We start from the raw sequence: 17,184 nt of genomic DNA, 5'->3' as shown, positions 1-17,184 counted from the left end.
AATCAATAAAAAATGTTGGAATATCTTATAATTGGAAATTGTTTGAATTATTAATATGATTTGCTTTCAACATTATTCAATTATTCCACTTTGAATATTTTTATGTTTCTAAAAGTAATCTAAATCCATAATGTAAACATGATAACAGATTAAATAAGAAATAGTCAACAACAACGTTCAAACATTTTAATAGTGTTTCTGGATTTAGATACATGAATCAGCAATTCTTTTATTCTTTTAATCGATTCGATTTTGTACAATCGGATATACTTCGTAGTTCAAGGTTATACAATTTAGTTCTAAGCGGAATTTTTTCATGCATTTGCATTAAATAATAACGTAGAGTATGTGCAGCTTGAACGCGGAATATTGGAATAGGACTTATCTGGCAATAAGCGTTGATGCGACACTTTGTACTGTGACGCAAGTATATATGTGATACAAGTAAGCTGGCCCGAGGTTCAACATCTAAAGCGCCTGACGTAGACAAGCGCCTATTTGGGCTCACCTTTAAGTAACCGTGAAAAGCCCTAGAGCTCCAGTTTAGAGAGCTCTGGCTACAATTATCAGCTGCAGCTTCTGTGTATTGCCAAGGGCAACTGGTCGTATGCATGATTTTAATCAATATTAATGTACAAACACACTTCATTCAGATAACAAATGGGCAGAAGCCAAAATTCGATGGACATAAACATGTAGCGTACTTCCGAGCGGCGCCAATTGATAATGCGATGCGACAAAGCTTATAAAATTCTCTTGTCTAATTTTGTCGCGTGACATACACACACGCACACACACACACACACACACACACACACACACACACATACACACACACACACACACACATACACACACACACACACACACGAACTCACTCCTGTGTCAGTAGTGCGGTGAAAATTGAATATCAGCGTCTGTCTGACTGGCCAATCACCATGTTATCAGCTATCAGCACCCGAACCACTGCCTGGTCACTGTCGGCACGCGGCATTTAAGCGCTAATCACATCTGCAGCTCATGTGCCAGCCGTGTGTAGCGAGATGTTTCACTGATCAATTGCAAATATTACGCACAGAAACAGACATTGATTTGAGTATATATATTTTAAGGCCACAATAAGTGCCAAAAAATATAGATCAGATTCAAGTATATTTAAACAGTAAAAACGATTGTTCTGATATGTTGAGCATTAAGCTAAAAGAGATTAGATATTCTTGGAGATTTAATGGATTTAAGTAGTCATAATTATATATAATTACTTTGAATATTAACATTTAACAGATTAGATATACATATACACTCGCAAAAAAACAAAGGAACTAGTATGAACCCACTGCACTGGGCTACTCAAAAGATTATTCAGCTAAGATCAATCGCATAGGAAGTAATTTAAGAAAAGTATTGGATTTATCATTTGATTTTCGATTTTTTTTATTCATCATATTCAACAATTTTTAGAGATTAATGAAAATAATATTTGTATTTTCGATTTAAGAATTTTTTGGATTGTTTAACTATAAGAATTAAGTATAAGAAATTTTAACAATTCCCAAGTCGTTTTGTTTTTCCAAGTGTATTGCTACTGACTGGGCTGCTGTCGGCACTGCTTCTACAGGCACGTTATCTCCCAATTAAGGTCATAGCTTACCAAAAAGTTTTCCTCGCCTGTTGCTGCCACCACAATCAGCGGCACCCGCCGATCAGGTGAAGACGGCCGAAGCACGCGTCAATGTTTTTATTTATTTTTTGCAAGTATGTTTATTTTGGTTTGCTTATGAATAGCATACTGTTCCCATGCAGACCAGTCCCGCCATTATCAACTGATAAGAGGCTTCATGCACTTGATAGAATATTTATTGTAGATGAAAGGCTTGCATAGCACTTACAATAATTATGCATTTTACTTCGCTTCAAGAATTTGTGTAGAATTTTCTAAATTATTTCAATTGAATTTTCGATTTTATTTGGCTTTTAATGTGAGCTTTAAATCGTAGCGAATTCAAGCACTGATTATCATCATTATGTATTAAGAGCGTTGACCATTAAATACTTTCAAACATTTACTTAATAGACTTGGCTGGCTAAATTTAGTACCAGTGTCTATACTATATATGAAAATAATATTATTTAGAATTTTATTGGTACGATCTTGTTGGGAACAATTAACAGCTTATAGAAGAATTTAAATACAAACAGATTAACGACTGTACTACATTTTAGGATACTTTTATTAAGTGCAATTTTATTATTATAATAAAAATTTGTTTAACTAAGTAGTCGTTGAAAAGTGTCAGGCAAACATGTTTAAACTTACACTGTCTTACATGATAAATTATACAATACATTTTGAAATCATAGAGTTAAAAAAGATTTGATTTTGAAAAGGGATATTAAAAATTGATTTAAATGAAAATGGAAACTACTAACACATCCTTATTGCCCTACGTGTTAGATATACTAAGTCGTCAGAATGATTACTGTAAGTATATATCTATATATATATAAACACATATGTATATATCTGGCCAATACTAAATCAACAAAAATACAGGCACAACAATAGATGCGATTTGCGAAAAGATGCACAATATGATACCTGAAAATAGACTTATTCCCTTCGGCGACCTCCGAGGTGCCGTCGAATTTGCAGTGAATCTTGGTGTTAATCTCGGCCTGCTCACATTGAGTGACAAACGGCTCCGCGTGCCATTTAACTTTCGCGGCAAGCACAACAAAAAGCAGACGCAGACAGCAGAACGAAAAGCCAAGAAAGTTCAAAAGAAAGGGCATCACTTGGCAAAATCGGTAAGATGTCTTTTTTTGTCTAAGCACAAGAATGTATTATCCCTCTTCCTCCCACTCCAGATACTACGTCGATTACCAGTGTTCAAGCAAATGAAGAAATTTCCATTAAAAAATCGTCCTGCAGTTAGAGCCAAATGTGCTGTTCAACGTCCAAAGACCCAAGTAACTCGCGGGAATCGTCGAAACAGTGGAAAAACTCGCACTTATCGCTAATAAAAATTGTGTTTGCCTGAGGGTTGTCTATCACTTGGACATTGTGCTATTGAACTGGGGTAGCAACTGGGTCAACATGTCGTCGGACTTGGACTAATTAACAGGTCACAAGCACGGGCATGGGCACGGACACAGTGCGTACACCTCTTGATGTACGGCTGACACCATGCACCATACACCATAGCCATAGCCGGAACACCTGTTCTGTCCTGCTCTGTTCCTGGTGTGTGTCGCAGTTGCTGTTTGAATTGCTTAGCATATAGATATAATGAATTATTCAGTGGATCACGATTGAGTGGCGCAGCCATTAGGAAATCTTTTAGTTAGCATTTAGTATGTTCATTGTATGGCCGATTATTTATGCAACTTTAGAAGTCTTTGGGTCTATATATATATATCCCCCATTCCCCAACCCACCCCATTTAACCGAATGCATAAAATGAAGGCGAAGAGTGCGTTACGCGTTCAGTGTGTCTTCGGATCTAGTCGAAGCGATATCAATAGTCGTGGATAAAAAACCGGAATACAACAAAATAATAAAGTGGCAATCAGATATAATATCCTATCGCAATTAAGGACTTTTAAGGATACACACTCAGTGGAATACACTTACTCATACTCACAAAGGAATATTATGTGAGTGATTGCAATCACACAAATTAAACCAATTTTAATTACTGTGTCCACTGTTTGTGTGTGTATCTCTGTGTGTGTCTCTGTGTGTGTGTGTGTGTGCCAAGTGCAACAATGTAAAAAGGTCAAAACCCTTTGCTGATTTATTTATTAGATAGTGGCGTGTTTGCAATTTCGTTGACAACTTTGACTGCATATTTTACTGTAAAATGCAGTAGGACAAAAATAATAGAGAACTTTGTAATTCATTTTTGTTGTCATAAGTCCAGATATTTTTTGGATCAAAACTTTAAGTTATAACATTAAAAATCATAGCTTTCGAGTCCTTCAATTATTATAATTTATGTTCGTATTGATTTTAGGACGAGAAATCAAGAACTTATTTCGGTCGCTAAACTAAAGAAAATGGAAAAATTATTAAATATTTTTGAATAGTTATCAAAGTTTGATAATTTCAAAATCACAGACTATAAGATAATTATATACTCTTATCCCCTAAATTATATTTTGCAATAAAAGGCAAATACATGTAATGGATTGTAGATAATTCTGATATTGTAGTAATTGCCAATCAGTCAGGGTCCGAGTTAACATTTATAATTGAGTAAACTATACCTTTACCTATTAATAAAAATAAATAAATCGTAGACATTAGATCCTTTTTTAATAAACACATAATCTGATGTTTGTTTTTGATGTAAGCTTATCGATAAAGGAAAACTATTTAGTAATTTCGCCAAATGCAGCAGTCATCAACATTATTTTTTATATGTTCGCACCTCTCTGTAGAATTGCAATCAATTGGAATGAGCAGGTAATACGTTATCTCGTCACTTGGCACTATTTGCCATAGGTATTACTTATTTCTGACACGTTGATTGATTCGACTGATATGCCTCTGTTCCTAGCTCAATGCATTTTCGTACAAATGTTTTTGTTCAATAAATAATAATAATAATAATAGGAAAATGAATAGAACATAGTTTCAAACAGGTTTTAAAATTAATTGCTGGAGATAAGCTTTTGCTTGTTAGCAAAACAACTGAGCCAATTAAAGCATTTATATATATTTTTAAATACATATATGTGCCACACTAAAAATGGAATGAACTCGTCCTTTAAACTTCCTGATAGCTAAGCTATTCTTGATATTGAATTCGATTTGCCGACTATCGCTTATAAGGTTGGCACCATTGCCTTATATATTCTTTATTATGATTAATTGTCGTTTTCATTTAACTTATCCACAAGATGCATAATATGTGATTCAATTATTATATAGATTAAATCTGAAACTAATCCGACCCTGAATAGCTGGCAACAAAACAGAAACAAAATGGGCAGTAAGAAGAAGACCGAACGATCAAAGGCACAAAACAATGATGCTGCTGCCAGTGCCGGGGGTGAAATAGTCATATCAGGACTATCTGGAAAACTGCCGGAAAGCAGCAACATAGAAGAGTTCAAGCAGAACTTACTCAACGGTATTGATATGGTTACAGATGATTCCAGACGTTGGGAGGCAGGTAAGCTCATAGCTCATAGCTGCATAGGTTAAGAAATCGATGAATTGTGGGACTCTCTTTGGCAGGCATATATGGATTACCAGAGCGCATGGCCAAACTGCGTGACGAGGATCTGGAGAAATTTGATGATACATTTTTTAGCGTTCACCAGAAGCAGGCGGAACTAATGGATCCTTGTATGCGAATACTATTGGAGCTGACACACGAGGCGATCGTTGATGCGGGAATCAATCCAAATGAATTACGGGGTAGCCGTACCGGTGTCTATATAGGTCTCTCCTTTGTGGAGACGGAACACGAGATACCGAACATGGAGCCGAGCAGTATCAATGGCTACTGCTTGACTGGCTGTGCCCGGGCCATGTTTGCCAATCGAATCTCCTACAACTTCGACTTTAAGGGTCCCAGTTTCATCGTGGACACTGCCTGCTCCAGCTCCCTTATGGCCCTATCGCACGCCTACACAGATTTGCAATCGGGTCGCACCGACTATGCCATCGTCGCTGGTGTCAATCTCATACTGAAGCCGATCTTTGCATTGCAGTTCCTGCGCCTGGGCATTGTCAGTCAAGACGGTTCCTGCAAGACCTTTGATGCGTCGGCTAATGGCTATGCACGTGCGGACACCTGTGCCGTCATATTTCTGCAAAGGAGTGAGCAGGCGAAGCGCATCTATGCCACGATACTCAACGTGCGAACCAATACGGATGGGTTCAAGGAGCAGGGTGTCACCTTTCCCGATGGTCGCATGCAGCATCAGCTGCTGCGAGAGGCGTATAGTGAGATCGGTCTTAGTCCCGATGATGTCGTGTATGTCGAGGCGCATGGCAGTGGTACTCCGGTTGGCGACGATCAGGAGGCCAATATGTTAGGCAACTTCTTTTGCCATCCAGCTAGACCCAATCCTCTGCTAATTGGATCAGTGAAATCGAATATGGGCCACGCGGAGCCCGCATCTGGAGTGAGTGCGCTAGCGAAAATGATTATCGCCATGGAAGAGGGCATTATACCTAGAAATTTGCACTATCGAACACCAAATCCCGCTGTGCCAGCTCTAGTTGAGGGTCGACTCAAGGTCGTGGATCGTAATCTACCCTGGCAGGGTGGCATTGTGGGTCTAAACTCCTTTGGCTTTGGTGGGGCCAATGTTCACGTTATCCTCAAATCACACGAAAAGAAAAAGAAACTGCCGAAAAAACCAACAAAGGATCTCTCATTAAAACTAGTTATTTGCTCGGGTCGCACAGAGAACGCCGTACAGCAACTCTTGGAGGCAGCCACGAAGCATCGCAACGATAATGAATTCTTGGCACTCATCAATGACATTCATTCGCAGCCGATTCCAATGCATCCGTATCGCGGTTTTGCCGTCCTGGGATCCACAGGTGCCGTCAAACAGGAGATACTGCCCTATGAAGAGGAACGACGACCAATTTGGTTTGTCTTCGCTGGCATGGGTAGTCAGTGGCCCTGCATGGCCAAGGATCTGATGCAGCTGGAGGTCTTTAACAAGTCAATACAACATTGTGCCGAGGTAAGTAAAGTGATACAGATCAAACAATCCTAATTTATCAATTAATACGCTTGTTAACTGAGTAAGCAATGTTTTCGATAAATTTCTTCAAAAGAGGGAAAGACTTTTATATCGGATGTATCCTACCATTTTCCCATTTCCCATACACCGGCTCTTTAGGTGCTGGCTCGAATGGACTTTGATCTGATTGATGTGCTAACAAGGTCTACGGAGAAGACATTTGACAACATCCTCAACTCCTTTGTATCAATATCTGCTGTCCAGGTTGCATTGACGGACTTACTCCGAACACTGAACATTGAGCCAGATGGCATCATTGGGCACTCGGCCGGTGAACTCGGCGCCGCCTACATGGATGGCTGCCTAACAGCCGAGCAGGTGGTGCTAGCGGCTTATTGGCGCAGCAGAAGCGTCCTTGAAACGCCTGGACTGCCTCATGGCTCAATGGCAGCAGTGGGTCTGAGCTGGGATGAGATTGGACAACATCTGCCACCAGATTGTTATCCCGTTTGCCATAACAGCGATGATAACTGCACAGTTTCCGGGCCCGTGGCTTCCATGGATGCAATGATGGCGAAGCTTAAAGCAGCGGGAGTTTTCGTTAAAGAAGTCGTCTCGGGTGGTTTTGCCTTCCACAGCAGATATGTAGCAGATGCTGCTCCAATGTTGCGCAAGAATCTAGAGCGATTGATCACTGAGCCAAAGCAGCGATCTCAACGCTGGCTGAGTTCCAGCGTACCGGAGCGAGATTGGCAGACTCCTTCCTGTAGAATGGCCTCGGCGGCGTATTTTATCAACAATCTGATATCACCTGTACTCTTCAATGAAGCTTTACGCCATATTCCACATAATGCCGTGATTGTGGAGATTGCTCCCCACGGACTCTTCCGGGCCATTCTACGTTCGCTAACGCCAAAAGTCACCTATGTGAGCCTTATCCAACGGGGTCACGCAAACAATGCCGAGTTTCTTTTGAGTCAGATCGGACAGCTGTATGCAGCTGGTGGCCAGCCACAGCTGTCGCGAATGTCTCCTTCGGCAGCAGTTAGATATCCTGTCTCTAGAGGCACGCCCATGTTGAACTCACTTATCAAATGGGATCACACCCAGAAATGGAGCTATCCGAAATTCCACGGCGGACGACAAGCAAACCAGCTAAATATTAATATCGATCTGAGTAAGGAAGAGAACGCTTTCTTGGCTGGCCATACAATCGATGGAAGAATCCTCTTCCCGGCAACAGGCTACTTGACAGTGGCTTGGATGATGCTGGCCCAACAAAATGGCAACGACTATCAGCGTACTCCTGTCGTCTTTGAGGACGTCGTCTTCCATCGCGCCACCATCCTCGGAATTGATGCGAACTCAGCGGTCAAATTGTCGATTAACTGCTGTCAGGGCAACAACACCTTTGAGATTTGTGAAGGTAGCAGTCTGGTGGTATCGGGCAAGCTTCGTTTAGTCACAAACGTACAGCAGGAACAGGTGGATGTCGCCGGACTGCCCGGTAGTGCCGGCGTCACCAAACTCTACACCAAGGATGTCTATAAGGAGTTACGCTTGCGTGGCTATGAATATACCGGAATCTTTCAGGGCATTCTCGATGTCGACATTGCAGCTGTAACGGGTCGACTTCAGTGGATGGATAATTGGATCAGCTTCATGGACACCATGTTGCAGTTCCGCATACTCGGCAACAACATTCGCGAGCTGTACCTACCCACGGCAATTCAACGTGTCGTTATCGATCCGCTCAAGCATCTGGAGCTGCTCAAACAGCATCAGCAAAAGCTTCCAGTCTACTGGCATGCCAACATATCGGTTATTAAATGCGGTGGTGTCGAAATACACAGTATGAAGACGGCTCAGACCCAACGTCGCCCGGGCGGACAGAATGCACCGATTCTGGAGCGCTACAGCTTCACTCCTCATATTCAACACACCATTCCTCGTGGAGATCAGGAGCGAGCGAAGAGTATGGCCCTAACTGTGGCCATGCAGCTCATCACTGAGAACAGCGGTGGCGCAATTAAAATCAAAGGAGTTGAGATCGCTGCCACACGCAACACAACAGATACCCTTAATGCTGTCAAGCTACTCGAACTTATCGAACGTGAACCAATTATGGTAGCTGATATGTGCGTTGCAACAAGCAGTAACACCAATGAGTCGGAACTTGCAACATTGCTGCAAGACACGGGAGTTCGGGTGATTGTCGGGGATCTAGCCAAAGCAGCTGTGGAACAGCAATGTGACTTTCTACATGCAATTAATCTGCTCTCGACCGAACCAACATTAATCGACCTTCAACTTCAAAATGGCATAGAGTCAATCAAAAAAGAGAGTGGTTTTCTGCTGTTGGAGGAGAGTGCCAGTGCTTATAAGACCACAGGACGGGCACAGTTGCAACGTCTGCAACTATTGCCAGTTCTAGAACAAGTCTATGATAGTGATCGTATGCTGATCCTAGCTAGAAGGTCAATCGATAAAAACATTTCCACTTCGCTGGTGGTGCGCGTGACCAATGAACATTTCAAATGGATCGTTGATCTTAAAACGGCGCTAGTCAAATCACAAGCAGATCAGAAGAACGTCTATTTGGTGGCACAAGGAGAACCGAGCACTGGAGCACTTGGTTTTATAAACTGTTTAAAGAGAGAGCAGTTCGGCAATCGGGTTCGACTTTATTTGCTGCAGGATCAGGGATTACCTGCATTCTCTCTGACAGATGCCTTCTATGCCAATCAGTTGGCCAAAGACATGTCTATCAATGTCTACCGAAATGGGAATTGGGGCAGCTACAGACACTTGCCACTGGATGCACACCAGCAACTGCTAACTGTGGAGCAAGCGTATGTGAATACACTTGTCAAGGGTGATCTCTCCTCGCTGAAATGGATCGAATGTCCGCACAGCGTAAATGTCGATCAAAACAAATGGGAGCCCAGCACTGTGTACTATGCACCCCTGAACTTTCGAGATGTGATGTTGGCATCTGGCAAACTGGGCGTAGATGCATTGCCCGGCGACTTGGCGTATCAGGATTGCGTTTTGGGTCTGGAGTTTGCCGGTCGCGACTCACAAGGTCGCCGCATCATGGCACTGGTGTCTGCCAAGTCATTGGCAACCAACTGCCTTGCCAACAAGAATCTACTTTGGGATATACCCGATAAGTGGTCCATGGAAGAGGCCTCAACGGTGCCCTGTGTCTATGCGACCGTCTACTATGCCCTCCTTGTGCGTGGACAGATGAAGAAGGGTGAACGCATCCTCATCCATGCTGGTTCAGGTGGTGTGGGCCAAGCAGCCATTTCGGTCGCTCTCCATCATGGACTGACTGTCTTCACGACGGTCGGCAGCAAGGAGAAACGGGAGTTCCTGCTGAAGCGTTTCCCCAAGTTGCAGGCACGCAACATTGGCAATTCACGTGACACATCCTTTGAGCAGCTGATCATGCGCGAGACAAATGGTCACGGTGTTGATCTGGTATTGAACTCACTCTCTGAGGAGAAACTGCAAGCATCCATCCGCTGCTTGGGTTTGGACGGACGCTTCTTGGAGATTGGCAAATTCGATTTGAGCAACAATAGTCCCCTGGGTATGTCTGTCTTCTTGAAGAACACCTCCTTCCACGGCATTCTGCTGGACAGTGTTATGGAAGGTGAGGTGGAGATGCAGAAGCGTATCGTCTCGCTGGTATCGGAGGGAATTAAGTCGGGTGCCGTGATTCCACTGCCCACCACTGTCTACGCTGACCAGGAAATTGAGAAGGCCTTCCGGTTTATGGCATCGGGCAAACACATCGGCAAGGTGATCATCAAGGTGCGCAACGAGGAGGAACAATCCGCCGTACCCAAACAGCGTTTGATCAACGCCATTCCACGTACCTACATGCATCCCGAGAAGAGTTACATTGTCGTCGGTGGTTTGGGTGGCTTCGGCCTGGAGCTGACCAACTGGCTGGTGAATCGCGGGGCACGCCACATTGTTTTAAACACACATTCCGGGCTAAAGACCGGCTATCAAGCCCTCATGATCCGACGGTGGAGCGAGCGTGGAGTTCAAGTCGTGATTGACATCAACGATGTCACCTCCGCTGTCGGCTGCAGGAATATGCTGGAGAGCAGCAACAAGTTGGGACTGGTTGGAGGTATCTTTAATCTAGCCGCTGTACTTCGAGATGGTGACTTTGAGGACCAAACTATGAAAAACTTTGAGTTAGTCACAGCGCCTAAGACAAAAGCCACCATGCATCTGGATCAATGTTCGCGCAGCATGTGCCCAGTTCTGGAACACTTCATATGCTTCTCCAGCTTGGCCGCGGGTCGCGGTAATCCCGGCCAGACAAACTACGCTCTGGCCAACTCAAGCATGGAGCGCATCTGCGAGCAGCGGCAAGCAGAAGGTTATCCTGGCATAGCTATACAATGGGGTGCTATTGGTGACACTGGGCTCATTATCGAGCACATGGGTGTGACTAACAATAACACTGCGATTGGTGGAACTCTGCCACAGCGGATGACCAGCTGCCTGCAGACATTGGATACGTTCATGCAACAGCCGCATCCTGTCCTCGCATCGATGGTGCTGGCCGAGAAGCGCAAATCGGAGCATTCAAATCGCCAGAGTCTCATTTCTGCCATAGCGAACATAATGGGATTACGGGATGTAAATAACATACAGGATAAGACGACACTCTTTGACTTGGGCATGGACTCCCTGATGAGCACGGAAATCAAGCAGACACTAGAGCGCAACTACGATATGGTGCTGTCAGCACAAGACATTCGACAGCTAACATTTACTGCTCTGAAGCAAATCGATAGCAAAGAAGTCCAAGGTAAGGCCGCAAGCTCAGATGCAGTTACTCCAAAGACAGCATCAACGTCGTCCGCTGCCAATCAAGCCGGTCGGACGAACATTGCCCAAACGGATGAAACTCGCAAGGTATTCGCAAAGGAAGTATTACCCCAGGACGTACTTGTGCATCTGCATTCCATGGCAATGAAGACGGGCAATGAACCAGCCGTGTTCTTCGTTGCTCCGATCGAAGGCTTCACAATAGCCATCGAAACTCTGGCCGCCTCCCTCACCTGCCCGGCCTATGGGCTGCAGTGGACAGAAGAAGTGCCCCTCGACTCAATTGAAGCCTGCACCGCCTACTATCTGCAACAGATACAGCAGCTGCAGCCACGTGGCCCCTACAACATTGTGGGTTATTCCTACGGTTGCCTGCTGGCCCATGCTATTGGCGTGGCGCTGGAACAGCGTCGATTTGGCGTCAAAGTCATTATGCTGGACGGTGCACCCACAATGGCCAGTGGCTACGTGCAGGAGGCCAAAAAGCAGACTGACGACTTGAACCGCCAGCAATCGATGACACTGGCCTACTTTGGTGCACTACTCGCAGATGTGGACTACAATCAGGTGAGTCTAAGCAAACTTTATTCTCTCTAGCTGAACACGACTCACTCCTAACGCTTAACGTATGCAGCTTCTGCAATTGCTTGAGGGCGTCAAGACGTGGCCCTTGAAGCTGGATAAGCTGGCGGATACTTTGGCATCGCACACTCAACAAACCAAGGAAGTGGTAAGCTAACAATATACTCTTAACATAGTAGTAGCTATCTGAATTTTTATTTGCATAAAAATACCTACATATTTAAAATAATATTCTATATTCTAAACCTTAAACTTGAATTCATTGTAATAAGCATCACCGATCCCTCAAAGTTGAATTATTATCAGCGGCAAGAAACCAAGAATCTTCCATCATATCATATGTTTCGTTTGTTTATAATACCATTAGAGTGACCGCTTTTGGTATAAGCCAAATGAACCATACATAAAATTAACTACCAGTTTTGGTATCAAATGTTTCAGTCGTCAGTCTATTCTAAATAATAACTATTTACAGATCAAAAAAGCCGCCTGCATGTTCAAACAGAAGCTATTGCTCTCGGAGAGCTACAAGGGAGCGAAGCAACTAAATAGCGATGTGGTGCTCATTAAATCGGCGGAGCACAATGCAATCATGTCGCAAGATGACTACGGTCTCAAGGAGGTAAATCATTTACACATACGATACGGAAGAATATCGTAAAAATGTTAACATGACTATCTCTGTAGATTTGCAGCGCCCAGATCGATATGCACGTTGTGGCAGGCACCCATCGAACATTCCTCAAGGAAGCCCAAACGTTACAGATCATCGAGCGGGTTTTACAAAAAGAGTCCGCTTAATTGCTTCATTTATTTTGTAGACATAGTTTTACCGTTTACTGCGCACACGTCGATTACATACACAACTAATACTAATAACTTTTAATTGTACATTTAAGCGTTTAACAAGTTTACTTTGTTGTAAATATTAAATTAATTTCTTTATGTTCTTAACTCGTGTTCGTCTGAGGATTCAGTGTCAGATAAGACCATAGTCCAATTTTCCTCACTGATCCTTAATAAATTCTAAATCGTTTCAGATTAGGAACATATTTATGTACTACAAATAGCACAAATAACAAAAACATTCTAAACTCATTCTAAACATCTATTAATCAATCTATTTAATCAGTTTTAGTCTGCGGAAGCAAGATGCATACACATACATATATGATTATGTATGCACAGTGCAAATGCGTATTGTTATTAAAAAATGTGGCGCGATTCTGATGTCTGCCGATATTCAAGAGCTGAGCATTCTATCGCTTTCCGTTCTATTATCGGCTTTAATTTCAAATCTCCAAAAAAAAGTGAAGGAAATGAAACTGTTATTAAGGGCAGTCGGCTCAACAACAGCTGATTAAGTTAACAGGCGAGCCGCCATGCATTGAAAGGTTAACAGAGAGCAAGAGCTTTCTGTGCTTATCTCGTTTCACATTGCTCTCCGCTGCGCACTGAAGAGAAGCTTTTGCAGCGCCAGTCACCAGCCGCTGTAGTCGTATAAAAGCCACCGCTCACCTGATGCCGCGACTATTCGTTATTCACATTTCGTCGTAGGTCGCGCAAAAGTTTGCGGTATTTCCATACCATAAACCGATCCGACATTAAAAGTGTTTCGCAGCAAAGTGTAAAAGAAAAATTGCTCTAAAGAAGAACAAATATAAAATACACGTTGCTGTTCAAGGAGAAGTGCTTAATAGTGACAATAAATTGACCGGAACTATTGTCAATTGTCTATAATAAATATACGCACGGTTAATTGAGAAGCTAACGGATTTTTTTAGCCAGCAGTAAGGACCGATTGCCCAAAAAAAAGCCCCGTACCGCCTGCCAACAGCAAACGCATTACCAAAAGTGGTTGCTGCTTGTCTCACCAAAACAGCTGTCGAGGAATCGCCTGATTTTTAGGTATGTATTCTGCACGCATGCACACAACACAAGCAAAAATATATATATATATATATATGTGTGTGTGAATACACGTAGACTGTTATACTACTCATGTGTGTGTGAGTCAAAAACGAGGAGGAAGGATAAAAAAAATAAAAAAAAACTGTGCCAAAACTAATTCTCTAACGCCGGCTTAGTGCAGAATTAAGTGTTGATTAAAATCGGGTTTTAAGTAGTAAAATAAATAAATTAAGAATTTAAATATGGAATATTTTAAATGTTATTATTAGCAGCTGACAACAGCTAGAAAAGGAAATAATTCCAAAATGAGCTCAAATTTGAGCGAAACTCATTTCACACCTGTCATGTAACGTTTGACCTTTCAAACGTTTGCCTAATTTTTTTTAAAATATGTATATGCATATAATATCTAATTTGCCTTACAACAATTTTCGCTTATTATACTAAACTGAACTGAACCCATTAAAATGTGCGAAGAGAGTATAAATGTTTTTTTTTTGTTTTTTATTATACAAATAAAGTCCAAATTCCCGAAAATGTTGTGGTAGACCTTTAGCAAGATTGCGATTGGCTTCATTCTTTTGACGGCTTTGATAGGGTTTCGCATACTAATTGGACAACTTGCTTGATGATTTTTCTACGATTTCTGTAATAAGAGAAAGTAATAACGAGAGTGACAGAATTGATTGGAAATTTTTCTAATCTACTTGCAGACACAACAGATGTATGTGAATCAGCAGATAGACACATGTTAATTTGAATGCACTAAAAATGTTATAAATACTCTGTTACTAAAGAGCCGTTTTCAACGCACTTAGCGTATTCGAGTTAATCACCCCATTTTAATTTCTCTTATCACATTGACAATGAACTTGAGGCGCGCGCCCCTCGCTTGCCTCAAGTGGAAATTGGATGTGGGTGTGGACGCTTGATATGATGCATACCTGCCTGTTCTGCACATTAACACCACTCTCATTTGTATGTGTTTAGGTAGGTTTCCGCATAATCGATAATTGTGAAAATAGAAGCAAGTGCATAAATAAATAACATTAAGAACTGCTGCTATTGGGATACTTAACAGTGACTAGCATTGCGCTGAAACGGTTTGTTTACATTGCATTGTTTATTAACGAATGACGCAATTTTGAAAATCAATATGCCTAGATAAGTAGAAGTGTGTAATTAATGTAAAAGGATATACAAATATCGCGTCTATACAAACAATAAATCGAACGAATAGCAGAAGCAGCAATTATACAGATGACGCCGCTCAAAACTAACAAAAATATGTATATAAATACTACTAAATAATGAACTTGGAAATCACGCCACCTTATCTCACTCTCCACAAATTGCTTATGAACACGCGTTGTGCTAATGTTAGTGTAAGCATATGTATGTGTGCATGTGTATGGGTTTGATCAGAGTAAATGTGTTTTTTGCCGGCTGTTGTCGAACTCATAGCGTCTCTTCTGTTATGCTCCCTCCATGATTGTATACATTTATATACATATGTATGTTGCCATGCTCTGGAACTGTTCTTGCCGTCCATGCTTCATATCGAAGGCAAACAAACATGACAAACTACTGGTTTAGCTTAACTGACTTTTTCTTTTATTGTGCCATTCTCATTCTGCATATCGTACGAGTTTTGTCGGCGAATAAGAAAGCAGCGTGCGAAACGCTATTACTGTGTTTGCGTTAGTATTGGTGAGCGTGTCAGCTGCGACTCATGTTGTCATTTTAACATTTTTTGTGTTGCACTGTTAAGCTGAATACACACTCTGCTATGCTTGTGTATGTATGTGTATGTACATATGTACATCTGTTCACATTATTGTGTACGTTGTGTGCTTATACATAATGTTGCCGCGCACTGTTAGCCACACAATAATCACGCCACAAGCACACGAACACAGCAGAGAGCAAATGTCGTTGCATGCGCAGCTTCTCCAGAAATCACCTGATTTTCAGTTACTTTCCTCTAAAAAATGTTCAATCGACCGGCCGGGCTGCTGTCATAGCTTTTTGTGAGAAGCCAACATTTATGAAAAGCTTTGCGTGATTAACAGTAGCATTAACAGCGATTGTATTTGTACAGTTTTACTGTTGGCACCACCGTCAATGAGCTTATTACACATTTGAATTACTTTTCTGTCGTTAAATAACCAAAAACTAGCTATGTTAATATTTGAATTCTCTTAATAATATTATCTGTACAACCCAGCATATTTATTGAGATGACCATTCAAAATATATGTAAAAGCCGAGAAATTACGTAGATGTCATGAATGAAAGTCATGTAATGAACTCAACACTTCAAAAACATCACTAATTATTAATTACACCAGCTTACGACTGAAGTTTGATACTTCAAATTAAGAAAATATGAATACATCTATTTTCCCGTGGTAATTAACATATTTTCAGTGTAATTTGTAAACAAAATACAGCTGGCCAAGAAATAAATGGAACTTTGATCAATAAATCAATTTCTAGCAACTGACTTTTTGTCTTATTTTGGCACTTTCTCTTCGAGTCAAAGTCTATATAGTTAGTCTCTCTTTTTTTATATATAAATAACTTAAATGATTGTAATTTGCTGCCCATTCAAATATGCAATGACTTCGTTTGTTTTTGTTAAGTAACAAACAATGAAAGTATGCAATACTCTTAAATATGAAAGATCTTTGGTTTTGATGGATCGGATTCCTTTAAATTGAAAATGACAAAAATTAAACTTATAGAGGAAAATTGACTAAATGATTATAATTTTATAGTAAATTGGTTATTGTATGCGAAACAATTATGTGACAAAATATATTAACCAAACTCAGCAAGTCGAAAGAAATAATACCTGTAAAGATATTCGAAAGCGATTTTTTCAGCTTCAATTTTCAGTTCAAAATTCGACTTATATAATAAACGTACTTTTTGTTTTAATTGTAAGAAAATTTAGGTTATTGTAGACAACGTACGAGCTATGTATGTTGAATGAGATTCGAGTTAGAGAGGAGACTATTAGAGTTTCGGGACGGTGTTAATGTAGGTTTATGTAAATGTATTAGCAATCTAAAAACTAAAAGTATTTTCCATTTTTATTTATTTTTGATAGAC

At 41.3% G+C, this 17,184-nt stretch overlaps 2 protein-coding genes across 4 annotated transcripts; both read left to right on the top strand.

The window, feature by feature from the left end:
• The first annotated feature begins 2,386 nt into the window (after window positions 1–2,386).
• LOC6562322 lies at window positions 2,387–3,054 on the top strand. Its single transcript, XM_032735695.2, has 3 exons — window positions 2,387–2,482; window positions 2,555–2,808; window positions 2,869–3,054. Exons 1-3 carry the CDS (start codon window positions 2,410–2,412, stop codon window positions 3,019–3,021), a joined length of 480 nt encoding a protein of 159 aa, XP_032591586.1. The 5' UTR covers window positions 2,387–2,409; the 3' UTR covers window positions 3,022–3,054.
• A 435-nt stretch (window positions 3,055–3,489) lies between these two features.
• LOC6561996 (fatty acid synthase) lies at window positions 3,490–13,197 on the top strand. Of its 3 annotated transcripts, none has more exons than XM_032735694.2 (7): window positions 3,490–3,657; window positions 4,937–5,180; window positions 5,246–6,714; window positions 6,874–12,141; window positions 12,209–12,304; window positions 12,632–12,778; window positions 12,844–13,197. In XM_032735694.2, the coding sequence occupies exons 2-7, from the start codon at window positions 4,991–4,993 to the stop codon at window positions 12,955–12,957; spliced, it is 7,284 nt and encodes a 2,427-aa protein (XP_032591585.1). In that variant the 5' UTR covers window positions 3,490–3,657; window positions 4,937–4,990; the 3' UTR covers window positions 12,958–13,197. The 3 variants fall into 3 exon arrangements, with proteins under 3 accessions (XP_032591585.1, XP_001988067.1, XP_043070334.1); XM_001988031.3 differs by having other exon boundaries at window positions 3,494–3,657; window positions 4,969–5,180; XM_043214399.1 differs by lacking the exon at window positions 3,490–3,657 and adding an exon at window positions 3,874–3,894 and having other exon boundaries at window positions 4,969–5,180.
• Window positions 13,198–17,184: the final 3,987 nt, after the last annotated feature.

This window comes from Drosophila grimshawi, unplaced genomic scaffold, assembly GCF_018153295.1.
Source record: "Drosophila grimshawi isolate 15287-2541.00 unplaced genomic scaffold, ASM1815329v1 contig_1377, whole genome shotgun sequence".
Taxonomy (NCBI): domain Eukaryota; kingdom Metazoa; phylum Arthropoda; class Insecta; order Diptera; family Drosophilidae; genus Drosophila; species Drosophila grimshawi.
Note: the sequence above shows the minus strand (reverse complement) of the source record. Positions and strands in the feature narration are given on the sequence as shown.

Bases quoted from the DNA above. Each gene is read 5' to 3' on its own strand.
- LOC6562322 (XM_032735695.2), top strand. From the start codon at position 2,410: ATGAAAATGGAAACTACTAACACATCCTTATTGCCCTACGTGTTAGAT. The intron at 2,483-2,554 runs GTAAGTATATAT...ACAAAAATACAG, and splicing joins AAGTCGTCAGAATGATTACT to GCACAACAATAGATGCGATT. The intron at 2,809-2,868 runs GTAAGATGTCTT...CTCCCACTCCAG, and splicing joins GGCATCACTTGGCAAAATCG to ATACTACGTCGATTACCAGT.
- LOC6561996 (XM_032735694.2), top strand. From the start codon at position 4,991: ATGGGCAGTAAGAAGAAGACCGAACGATCAAAGGCACAAAACAATGAT. The intron at 6,715-6,873 runs GTAAGTAAAGTG...CCGGCTCTTTAG, and splicing joins CAATACAACATTGTGCCGAG to GTGCTGGCTCGAATGGACTT. The intron at 12,142-12,208 runs GTGAGTCTAAGC...TAACGTATGCAG, and splicing joins CAGATGTGGACTACAATCAG to CTTCTGCAATTGCTTGAGGG.